We start from the raw sequence: 12119 nt of genomic DNA, 5'->3' as shown, positions 1-12119 counted from the left end.
CCCACTTGAGTGAAGTGACTTACCCATTTGATCTTGTGAGTGAGTGCTGACTGCTGACTAAGCAAGTTATTCTCTTCTAAGCTGCCTATAGTTTGTGTGAGAGAAATAAACCATGTCATTGGTTTGCATCTTCATTCACTATAAAAGAACTGACACTGATGTAGAGATAATAGGAATACATTAACCTACCAATGATATTTAGATTTGGGATAGCTTGTCCTACTGATGATCCTTCTGCGTGCTTAGTATTTGTTGTCACCATGTGTCTCTCATGGACTCTGATCTACCTTTTTTAATCTGGTCTCACTTTTTGAGCCGATTTGTATAATAGATTCTCACACTATTGTGGTCTCTAACGTAATATGCCTTGATACTTAAGTTAGTAAGTTAGTATAAAGAGTGTATAGTTTAGTTAAATGCTTAAAAATAAGGTTTGAACTATCGTTTAGCTTATTCCCCCTCGTGGATGTAACTATTTATAATGCGCTCTCTAACAGTCACATGCGGTTTCGTATAACTCTAGTAATGCCATGGTCATTTATGACACTTGAGGTTGAGCACTTGATTATTTTCGGACTGGTATACTTGGCAGCAGCTTGGCTGTTTGGTCTAGAATTTAAGACGACGACTTTTCCCTTTTGTGATGTATGTTTCTTCGAGCTTGAACCCATCAATGGATTTTGTGCCTTGCCTAAAGCAACCCTCCACCTACTTAGTTTAGAAAACTTTTTGTCTTGTGATGATATATTATTCTTTGTTTATTACCAGATTAATATTTGAACCTCGTTTTCCAGATAGCTTTCCAAAGTTGTGATTAGTCGAAATATAAGATTTCTGATTCAGAATCTTTAGTTCATGTTGTTTGGTTGGAACTTTTATCATTCAATTGAGTTTATACATTTGTCCGTTATTGACACCAAACTCTTCTGACCATTCATCTGTATTCTCGTTATGTCAGGTATGCAGGCACAACCACTGTGGTTGCGTTCTTTTTTTTTTTTTTTTTTTTTTTATCTTTTTTCAGGATAGAACAATCCTACAAGTTTTGAGCGGTAGAATAGGAAGTCCCTAAACTTGCTGAAACTTCACGTTGGTTTATTGATATATCTCTAATTTAATAAGGCTACTGCTTGTTGACAGAACATGGGCGGGCCATCCATTAGATCTAAGTTCACATTCTCTTCTTTACCTGCTGGTATCATCACCTAATCCTAACCAAGGGCAAATTATTGATACAATTTCCAATTAAGAACTAATATTAAATCCATTTCTTGTGTACCCTACTCTGAACGATTCATAAAGAAATAATGTTATACAACAACTACACTCCTCACGAAGGTCCTTTATGGAATAAAAGTGAGGCCTCGTTACTACTGTCAGCTTGACACTCCAGATAACATCAGTATAACTTCAGAAGTTGCTCGTAAATTGTGTAGTTATATTTTGAGAAGTGTTCTAACATTTAGCAGCAAATCTTCATGATAGGATACTGAATAATGATCTGATTTGTTCCCTATTTGTGTGCACCATAAATGGGTTGTGCCTTCTGGCCTGTTTGCTTGGTAGAGTTGTTAGGAATGGAAAAGTATGGTTTATATCGTTTTCAGGAAAAAGAAAATAGAATTTACTATGTACGATTTGATAAAACAAGAATTAGCTGTGAGGTACTATCAAATCATTAAAACTAAAATTTTCTTTTATTCGAACTTTGTAACTCTAACCGTGTTGAAACAAAAAATTCATTTTCTCTAAATATTGAGTTTATCATGATGGAACGAGCTTGTTCTTGATTATTTATTGTAGCAAAATCAGTGGCGAGAAGTGTGGTAGCGCTTGCCTTTGCTCTCTCTTTGTACGCAGCCCCCACTGAGGCTTAGTGAATGGGCAAAGCTTTTATATTGGATTAGAGACATGTAATGGAATAGAAATTTGGGTATAAAGAAAAAAGAGGAAGGGCAGAATAGCATACGTTGGTTGCTACCAAAATGCCATATGATGATAGCTTTGAAACAGAGCAATGTTGGAGGTTGAACAGCCAACCATTGGTGGTAGGCGTGGGAGAGATTCACGTGTTATGTTAAAACAAAAACCCATCCATTCCATTGACCCTTACCCCACCACTTTCACTACAAAGATTCTTCCTTTATCTTTTCATTTGAATGCCCAATTTGTTTATATTTACACACTTGTGATTTTTCTATATTAACCTACCAGATTCTCTCATCGTCTAATCAATTTTATACCCTCGTTTATTTCTAAACTTTATTTTATTTATCTCTGTTACTGTTCCAACTCTTTCGCATTTTTTGTTGTTATAGATCTTTCGTAGATTTGACTTTTAACTTGCTTCTTTTGGTCTAGTCTCACTTTTTAAATTTACATGCAAAAGAGAATTGCATATCAGTGTGATGTTAAACCTACCACACTTTAATGTTTAAGTGAGCAAAAGAGGGTGTGCGCTTAACTAAGTTAAAAACTTCACTTTAAAGATTGTTTAATCCTCCTCTTTGGATCCTTAAATAGTACTATATCTTGCCATGTTAGATTTGTTCTGGTATTTTACATAGTAGAGTCGATTATTTTTCAATTGGTATATATTCACAATTTAGTTAGTTGGACCAAATTTCGAGGCTTTAACTTTCTTCTTTCGAGATGTCTGGTTTCATATACCTTCTCGCGATACCCTTTGAACTTGGACTCGGGCTCACTCGTAGTATTTGGGTCTCGCCCCCGACAAACCTCGACTGTTTTTCTTATTAGTATTACCTGTTTTACTTCACGTTTATATTTTCAAATGCTTTTGTTTTTCTTCCTAATTTCTAATTGTGAATGTTCTTTTTCACAAAAGAAAAAGAATCACACGTTATCAAATTCAAATGCTGAATTCGGTGCATGACTTGATATATATATATATATATATATATAAAAGATATTGTGATACATGGTCCTCATTAATTCCATAATTGAGAGATTGAATATGGAAATGTCAATTTGATTTATATGTTGCTTAGTAGATTGATTAGTATCTCAAAACAAGTAAAACAAACAAGGTAATCCTCGTAATCATCCCACATTATCTACCCTTTTTCCTCATATTTACCACAATTTTACACCTTCCCTTTACTTCTGCTTAAACCCTCTTTTGTTAAAGTGTCATAGCCATACCATACATGTCAAAATACATTTTTTTTTTTAAAACCCCACTTTTTGTTTATATTGTAATGTTCACTTTACCCTTTCACTTTAATTTCTTTATTTCATAACATTCCAAAAAAGCAGGTCACCATAGACCTTTTTGGATCTGAACTACCTTAGTATTAAAATGATGGTATTTATAAATTTATATTAAAATTTAAGACAAATTATAAAAACTATATTTTTAAAAAAGTTTAGTAACTGTATAATTGAAAGTTTGAAGATATAATTATAATTAAGATTAGTGTAGTCAAAGTTTTCATTTTTATTGATTTAAAAGTGAAGGTGACATTTTGAATTTGTTGGTTTTCGTGTAAAATGAAAGCTGAAGGTGAGTAGGGGATTGGTTTGACCATGGCGATGAAATTTGATTGTTCATAATTACTGTTTATAATACTATTTAAAGAAAGAAATTTGTAATTATAATATTGATTTAAGAATGAATTTGACGTTACAAGAAAGTAAAGGTTGTGGCTAAAATTACTCAATAAAAAGCTCAAATTTGCCATGTCATAATTGATGATATGAGTATGGTGTGAACAACGAGTCAATCAAATTTTTGTTCTTGTATTCAAACATTGGACAAAATCTTCATATATTTAATCTTTTGTGTTGCTATCAAATTGGCTTTGAAATTTCGAGACCCCACAAAGCCGTGTTCTTGAGAAAACTTTTCTTCCTACAGGGAATTCGAGAATCAAATTCGGCTGCACTTTCGAGGAATTCAATCTCCATTTCGATTATCAGAAAGAAAAAGAAGAAAGTAAGATAGAGATTGAGGTTGAGGTTGTTGATGGAAAAGTTCATCTTTTTTCAGTTTCCATCTTCTTCTTCTTCTTCTTCTTCTTCTTCTTCTTCTTCTTCTTCTTCTGCATTTCTTCTTCAATCTTCAGTAATTTATTGATCATACTGAGTTCTTGAATCTTGCCCAATAAATCTGATAATCGAGCTTAGGTTTGGTTCTTTTTCTTAACTTGTGAACTTCTTGATTTTCTTTTGTGGGTCTGGTGATGATGAACTTGATTGTGTCCATTTTTTTACTTCAAAGGCTGTAATTATCTGATTTTAGCAAGAATATTTGGATTGTACTTGAATCGGAACTGGAGAATACTGTTTGATTTGGGTGAGCTGTATGTATAATCTTTGCTTTTGCTATGAGGAGTTGAAACAGAGTACTGGATGATTCTGGCCATGGGTTTATGATTGTGGAGGTTTGTTTTATGAAATATCATTGGAATTGAATTTGGGAAGATTTGATTGGACGATGGGGTTGTCTGAAATATGAATATTGCGCGAAATTTGCCGATTGAATTGGGTTTCACCGAAAGTTGAAGTTTCCGTGTGAGTTGATCAACTGTGATTTGTTGCTATCTTTAAGCGTAAGCTTGGGTTTTCTCAAGAATGGCGGCCGTATCACCGGCGCCTTTTTCATCTCCGTCTCCGGCTTCTCCCTCCACTCCATCTCTTTCGCCTCCTGCCGCATCTGATTCTCCACCCACTACTCCGTCACCGTCGCCGCCGCAACAATCGCCTCCTTCGAATCAGTCTGACTCCGCCACTCCTAGTTCATCTCCTCCGCCGCCGTCTCATCAACCATCTGCTACTTCACCTCCACCTACATCTGAAACTCCCCCGCCATCAACACCTGCATTGTCTCCTCCGCCGCCTCGGACGGTTCCGCCGGCAACTCCATCACCAACTACGCCCAATGCTCCACCCCCAACAACACCGGACCCTCCACCACCAGTAAGCTCCACTCCCCCAACGCCGTCTGATCCCCCACCAAATTCACCTCCACCTCCTGCAGCAGAGCCTCCTCAATCCCCTCCCCCACAATCATCAAAACCACCTGAAAATTCCCCTCCGCCGCCACCACCACCACCACCATCACAAGCAAACCCGCCGGACAATCCGTCCCCGCCGCCACAACCCACAAACCCACCTGAGAATTCACCCCCACCGCCACCATCAGCACCTCCAGAAACCTCACCTCCCTCCCCAGCATCAATACCTCCTAGAAATTCACCGCCACCCCCACGGCTTTCTCCCCCTCCCGGTGAGCCCTCACCGGCAAGTCCTCCTCCCAAGTCATCACTACCCCCATCTCCACCACCTCCGCCGTCGCGTCTTTCTCCTCCATTACCTTCTAAACCCCCCACATTGCCGTCGGGGAATCGTACGGGCGATGGTTCTGCTCCTAGTGATGGAAGTGCAAATTCAAATTCCAATAGCAATGGAGGGATCAGTAGTGGGGGTGTGATTGCCATTGGTGTAGCGGCAGGAATTATCGTGCTTTTCATAATTGGATTTGTTGTATGGTACATCAGAAAGCCAAGGAAAAATGATTCTGGGCGTGGAGGTTACATTATGCCATCCTCTCTGGGTTCCTCTCCTAAATCGGGTACTGCAATGTAAATATTGTTTTATTATCATACACATCTATGGTTTACCTTCCTGCCCAACAATTTATTGCATTAATTTGTTGCAAGGACATATGACCTATTTTGTTAGAACCACAGACCTCTTCATTTATGATTAGCTTCTGCCTGCTTGATAATTTATTGGGATTTCCATTTGGTCCTTGTGTTTCTCGTAAAGAACATAATCAATGTCCTGGTATATTTTGTTAGGATAATTAGCCTCCCCAAGTTTCTACCATGATATAATATTATCGACTTAGTCTAAATCCATGTTTTACTTCTTGCTTCTACCGGAAGGTTTTGTACCTGTAGAGAGATACTGTCTCCACTTCTAACTTATGTGGAAGTTCAGGTTTCAAACATTTTTAGTGCAAATGCAGATGTGTTATTCTTGTTTCGGTTTTTGTAATTAGATTACTTTTAACTAGAATGTTTATTGCGGTAGGCATCTTCTTTTTATGATTTGTAGTCGGAGCATGTAATAACTTAGTACTTCTGGATGTGCCATTTTTGGGGAGTTTCAATTTTTGTTCTGAAGTTTTATTAGGTAAAAGAAAATATTGATTTGTCGTTGGGAAAGTACTGAAGTTCAAGAATTTATGTAAATTTTTCGTAGAATCATCCCTTATGAAGGTCCATTCCTCAGTTCATCAAGACATACATGCCACCGGCAGTGGCAGTGGGAGTGGCAGTGGTGGAATATACACTCCAAAAGAGCCTGGTGGGCTGGGGAGTTCGAGGCCATTGTTTACATATGAGGAACTCTTCAACGCAACCAATGCATTTTCTACTCAGAACCTCTTAGGAGAAGGAGGATTTGGTTTTGTTTATAAAGGATATCTTCCAGATGGAAGAGTGGTTGCAGTGAAGGAGCTAAAGATTGGTGGTGGCCAAGGTGAGCTGGAATTCAAAGCTGAAGTCGAGATTATTGGTCGTGTACACCATCGCCATTTGGTTTCTCTTGTGGGCTATTGTATTTCAGAGCATCAAAGGTTGCTGGTCTATGATTACGTCTCTAACAATTCACTTTACTACCATCTTCATCTCAAAGGTATTATTTATATACTCTTTGACTTGTGATCATAGTTAGCCAAAATTAATTTTTGCTGCCCTTTCTACACCAGGCAATGGTGAGCTCGTTCTGGAATGGGCAAAGCGCATTAAGATTGCAGCTGGTGCAGCCCGGGGCATTGCTTATCTTCATGAAGATTGTAAGTTCCTGTACCTTTATCTGTAGAATCAGCTGACTGATGTCAACTTAAGACTGACGATTTCATTATATCAGGTCATCCTCGAATTATCCACCGTGATATCAAATCCTCAAACATTCTTCTTGACGAAAATTTTGAAGCTCGAGTATGCACCATGTTTCACAATCTATGCTAAAATGCTTTGCTTAAAAAAGGTGTGTGCTTCATGTTTTTATTGGTTATCATGCAGGTCTCGGACTTTGGGCTTGCCAAATTAGCTCTCGACGAACAGACTCATATAACAACTCGTGTTGTGGGAACTTTTGGGTAGGAAGTTTTTGATTGTTGATTGGTACCAAAGCCTCTTAGAATTCTTGTCTTTGAAATCTATAATTAATTATTATCTCATGTTTCTTTTTTTTTTTTTTTGTAGATATGTTGCTCCTGAATATGCATCAAGTGGAAAGTTAACTGAGAGATCAGATGTATTTTCTTTTGGAGTTGTACTTCTCGAGCTGATTACTGGTCGAAAAGCTGTGGATGCATCCCAACCAATGGGGAACGAGAGCCTTGTCGAATGGGTAAATCTATCCATGCTTCTCTTGTAGGTGTTCGCTGATATGCATCAAATTCCCCAAACAGTTATTGATAAGTTACAGCTAAAACATTTACCAATGCTAGAAAATGGGGATTTTCAAACTCCCAAATCAAACTTTCCTGACAATGCTCTCATTTTTCAGGCTCGGCCTTTACTTAACCATGCACTTGACAATCAAGATTTCGAAAACTTGGTAGACCCAAGGCTTGGAAGGAACTATGACGAGAGTGAAATGTTGAGGATGATAGGAATAGCTGCTGCTTGCGTGCGTCACGCGTCTGCCAAGAGACCGCAGATGGGACAGGTTGTGTTTCTGTTACTGATTTGTAATACGAATACATATAACCGAAACTAACCATTCTTACATCTTTTGCCAGTATTGTAACAGAATTATTCTTCTCATGTTCTCATTCTCAGGTTGTTAGAGCTTTTGATAGTTTAGCAACTGCAGATTTAAGTAATGGAATGAGATTTGGGGAGAGTCAAGCTTTCGACTCCGGTCAACAATCTGCCGAAATTAGATTTTTCCGAATGCTGGCATTCGGTAACCAAGATTACAGTTCAGATTTTTATAGCCAAGGTAGCTCAAATGCCTGATTGAATAGGAAATTTTGTAGATGTAATAGAGAGAGGAGAAATTTCACCTTGACCAGGAAGGCTTTTTTCTATGCTGACTGGAACTAAGGTTGATCGCAAGAGCACCTTCATGTAAATGTAAGTATATATGAACAATCCCCCAATTCATACTCAATAGATTCCATCATTGTTTATACATAAATCCATATTACTCCAGTGAAATTTTATGATTCTTTTTGGGTTTGGGAATTTTTTTTATTAAGTTTTGACATTTGCATTTATAGCACCTAATTTTGGCAAGTGGGACACAAATTTGTAAATGTCAAACTTAATAAAAGAACAAGTTTTCTTTGGGGAGAAAATTGATCAAAGTGTGAAGATTAAGATTTCTTTGGGGGGAAAATTGATGGAGTGTTGGGAGGAAAAAAAGGAAGAAAGAAAGAAACTGAAAGTTTTTCTAATTACATATAGTGAAATCTCAGAGGTTGGATTAAGCCCAACTTAGGCCTAACACAAACTTTACCTGAAAGTTAAAGGTTAATGTAGTGGTCAAATTAATAGATTAGATATCTATAATTCTTTTAGAAATTGAAGCCATTCTGAGTGGCTCATCAATATCAAATTATAAATTAATCGAACTACACCTTATTGTTTCTGTTGTAGTACCAAAATGAAAGTCCTTTAAACCAACCCAAATCCTAAATGCAGTTCAAATTTTATTTTCTGTTGTAATATATGGACACAATTGGAAGTTGTTTACATGTTAAAATCATTTAAATTATGTGTAATCATCGCTAATTTGATGATGGTTGCAATTGTTTAACTCGTAAAAAGATAGGGTTGTCTAAGGTAAGGCATAGAATCAGGGCTACAGATGGACCGTTCAATCGAGCACATTTCATTTCACTAAATGAGAAATAATTGAGTTGAGCTCAATGATGAGAACCCTATAACTTAAATTTGAGAGATGTGTCTATACTAACACCGAGTATATTGCACATGTACAAAATAAATGTTAGATGATGAACTCTATAAATAGTTTCATTCCACTAACCAAGGCAACATAGTGTATTTGAGTCAAAACCACGCTAGTTGAGTTCTCCTTGGACTATAGGAACTCTGTTAGGAAAGGGACGAATTGGTTGAGAGTTGCACATCAAAGTAAATAAATACGTTTACGGGCCAATATTTAAACTTGAAAAAACAAGTATTAACAAAGTGAACTTAGTTTAATAGCTCCTCCACGGTTGAAAATTCAACATCTTGTTCTACAATTTTGGTACTAAAAAGGATTGTTGCAAATATCGCAAAAATATGTTAAAAAGTCTATCAATGATAGAAGTTTATTATTGACAGACAGTGTTAATCTGTTGTTGATATATCCCATAAACTATAAAAGCATATCAACGATAGAAATCTATCACCTATGGATTTTACTATAGTTACAGTTTTTTAAAAAAGTTGCTATATACTTAGTTAGGCTGAGGTATCGTCTAGGAGGCGGAACGGTACACAGCGTAGAAGAACTGTACGGTACAAGTTGATAATATGGGCTTTTAAATACTTTTAGTTGGGCTTGTAACATTCCAACCCAACCCACAAACAAAATTGGACTTTTAGGCCCATTTGGATTTTGAAGCAATAATATAAGAAATTTTTATACAAAGAAAATAGATATGAAACTGAAGTGGTCAGAAATTTCGTAAAGTCAATAAAAGAAAAGAAAGAAAAGCGTACATAATTTGAGCTGTGTGTTCATCCATTTCTATTTGGATCGAAATTCCCAAAGAACGCGGTTTGTTTATTATTGAAGTTTCAAACAGTTTTCCCTTCCAAACCTCACATCCCTAACTGACCAATTTCCTTCCCCATTCTATCCTCCACCATCTCCTCCTTTCGGATCTTGTCGATTCGTCTGAAATCCATCCCAATTCCATGGCTTCCATTCAATCCGACCACCAGCTCAAGCAGCTCCACGACATTTTCAGGCGTTTCGACATGAATTCCGACGGCAGTCTCACCCAACTCGAACTCGGCGCCCTCCTCCGCTCTCTCGGCATCAAACCCTCCGGCGACCAACTCCATTCTCTCCTCTCCAACATGGATTCCAACGGCAACGGCTCCATCGAATTCGATGAACTCGTCAATGCCATTCTCCCCGATATGAACGACGATATTCTCGTCAATCAAGAGCAGTTGATGGAGGTTTTCAGATCTTTCGATCGTGATGGTAATGGATACATCACCGCCGCCGAGCTCGCTGGTTCCATGGCGAAAATGGGGCATCCTCTCACCTACCGCGAACTCTCCGAGATGATGCGGCAGGCCGATACCGACGGCGACGGCGTTATTAGCTTCAATGAATTCACCACCGTCATGGCTAAATCCGCCGCGGATTTTCTTGGGCTTACATTTGCGTAGATCATCAAGTTCTTTACTCCCCTCCTCTTTTTCTTCTCTTAGATGTACATAGTAAGATATAATAACCATTCTGATCGTGATCCTGATTCTGATTCCAATTGGTGTTCATCTTCGGTGATTAATTTCTCCATAAGTTTTTTTGGGTAAATCACCAAATTCAAATAGAGAAAGAGAGAATCAATCAAATCTTCAAAACTATGGTTTGGTCCAATGATGTGTTTCAACTCTGTATTCTAAATTCCAACTTGCTTATTCAACTTGTATTATTTCTTCCCCTAATCTATCTTATTATCTTATTACCATATTATTTGTATTATCTTCTCGCTTCTCTCTCTTCTTAGAATTTAATTTGGTTAATTCTATGCAAGTTTTCTTTGTTTCATTTGTTGAAGAAAGCAACAACTTTAGTCTCTGTCACTTTGATTTGATATATACTAAGTAAACTTTTGTTTCTAGATTTATTTTCTAAATATTTAGATTACTCTACAATATTTTGGAATATTGAAGTTTGTAAAAGTGGAAAAAACTTTAGTTTGACCAACTCTTTTTTTTTAAAAAAAAAAAACAAATTATTATTAGAAACATTTTTAAAATAAAACTATATTAAATAAAATATTCTTATATTAATTGAGTCAAAGTAATTGAGTGAATAAAGTATATATGTATTTTATATTACTCACCGTCTTACATAAGCTTTATTGTTCTTTGAAATTCTATTACAAACCACTTTTAGAGAAGGGATAATGATTCAAAGCTTGACGTATTGCTTTTGCGCTTTTTGGAGTATTGAAATATGTACAAATTTCAATATAACGTAGTTTTGGTTGTACTGCTTTTGAAATCAATCCAATATTTCTTTCAGAGAGTTTTGTATAACTTAACAACAATCACTTTTGCATTGCTTATCGATGGATTCTTCCTTCAAGATGGTATGAGAGGGCTTAACAAAGTGTCATCATGGTAAGATCTCACCATTTTTTTTGCTAGAAATGAGGGAGGTTTATCGTTGTAGTTGAATCCTCTCTTTTTATTGAATCTGATTGTGTTAGATTGTTCGGCTTCTAAATTGACTGGTGAAGATCATACTGTGGTTAAGTTCATTATGAATGATGTTTTTCATTTAGCTTCATTCATGGACGTGCAATATTTTCATCACATCAATTGATCACGAATGACTTAACTCATTGCATGATAACTGAAACTTTTTGTTCGTTGATTGTTAGATTTCTTTATCTAATCTGTCTATGATTTTTGCCTTTATTAAATTTTATATATTTCTCAATGATTAATTTCATTATTAGGTTGGTAATTAGCTACCTTATTATAAAATATAATTTTTATGTCTTAGCTACTTGTTCCTTTGTCCTGAAATGTACTAATCCTTCCATGATTAAGATTCCTTCAACAACTTATCTTTTCTTTTTTACCTTTTTTTTCTTTCCTTGTATCATTTTTAGACTCACTTATAACTATCTGTCTTCATTGGACCCATTCAACTACCAAAACATTCATTCCTAAAATACCCTCATGTCTTGTCTAATGTGCGTGGTTTTGTCTGGACATACGAAGATTCAACTTCCATCAAACGTTGAAATTTCAAGTTTGCCTAAGAGAGAGGGCAGAGACTGATGATGTGATAGATGTCCCTCATAAAGCTGTTTTTCCATTTGAATAAGAATTACAAAGTGTAGTACAGGAAAAAGAAAAGAAAAGAAAAGC

The 12119-nt window shown here is 36.6% G+C and overlaps 2 protein-coding genes across 3 annotated transcripts; both read left to right on the top strand.

Annotated features, from left to right (window-relative positions):
- The first annotated feature begins 3730 nt into the window (after positions 1 to 3730).
- LOC103489228 (proline-rich receptor-like protein kinase PERK9) lies at positions 3731 to 8181 on the top strand. 2 transcript variants are annotated; one of them, XM_008448299.3, is made up of 8 exons: positions 3731 to 5596; positions 6232 to 6666; positions 6740 to 6826; positions 6901 to 6971; positions 7056 to 7132; positions 7239 to 7386; positions 7546 to 7707; positions 7821 to 8181. In XM_008448299.3, the coding sequence occupies exons 1-8, from the start codon at positions 4597 to 4599 to the stop codon at positions 7998 to 8000; spliced, it is 2160 nt and encodes a 719-aa protein (XP_008446521.2). In that variant the 5' UTR covers positions 3731 to 4596; the 3' UTR covers positions 8001 to 8181. The 2 variants fall into 2 exon arrangements, with proteins under 2 accessions (XP_008446521.2, XP_008446522.2); XM_008448300.3 differs by having other exon boundaries at positions 3781 to 5596; positions 6262 to 6666.
- A 1480-nt stretch (positions 8182 to 9661) lies between these two features.
- On the top strand, positions 9662 to 10677 carry LOC103489229 (probable calcium-binding protein CML16). The gene has a single exon (XM_008448302.3). It carries the CDS (start codon positions 9915 to 9917, stop codon positions 10398 to 10400), a length of 486 nt encoding a protein of 161 aa, XP_008446524.1. The 5' UTR covers positions 9662 to 9914; the 3' UTR covers positions 10401 to 10677.
- Positions 10678 to 12119: the final 1442 nt, after the last annotated feature.

Source organism: Cucumis melo, chromosome 10 (assembly GCF_025177605.1).
Source record: "Cucumis melo cultivar AY chromosome 10, USDA_Cmelo_AY_1.0, whole genome shotgun sequence".
Taxonomy (NCBI): Eukaryota; Viridiplantae; Streptophyta; class Magnoliopsida; order Cucurbitales; family Cucurbitaceae; genus Cucumis; species Cucumis melo.
This window is presented reverse-complemented; position numbering and strand designations above follow the sequence as displayed.

Excerpts from the sequence above, each read along its gene's own strand:
- LOC103489229 (XM_008448302.3), top strand. The coding sequence starts at position 9,915 with ATGGCTTCCATTCAATCCGACCACCAGCTCAAGCAGCTCCACGACATT.
- LOC103489228 (XM_008448299.3), top strand. The coding sequence starts at position 4,597 with ATGGCGGCCGTATCACCGGCGCCTTTTTCATCTCCGTCTCCGGCTTCT. Across the intron at positions 6,667-6,739 it reads CTACCATCTTCATCTCAAAG|GCAATGGTGAGCTCGTTCTG; the intron begins GTATTATTTATA and ends TTTCTACACCAG. Across the intron at positions 6,827-6,900 it reads TGCTTATCTTCATGAAGATT|GTCATCCTCGAATTATCCAC; the intron begins GTAAGTTCCTGT and ends TCATTATATCAG.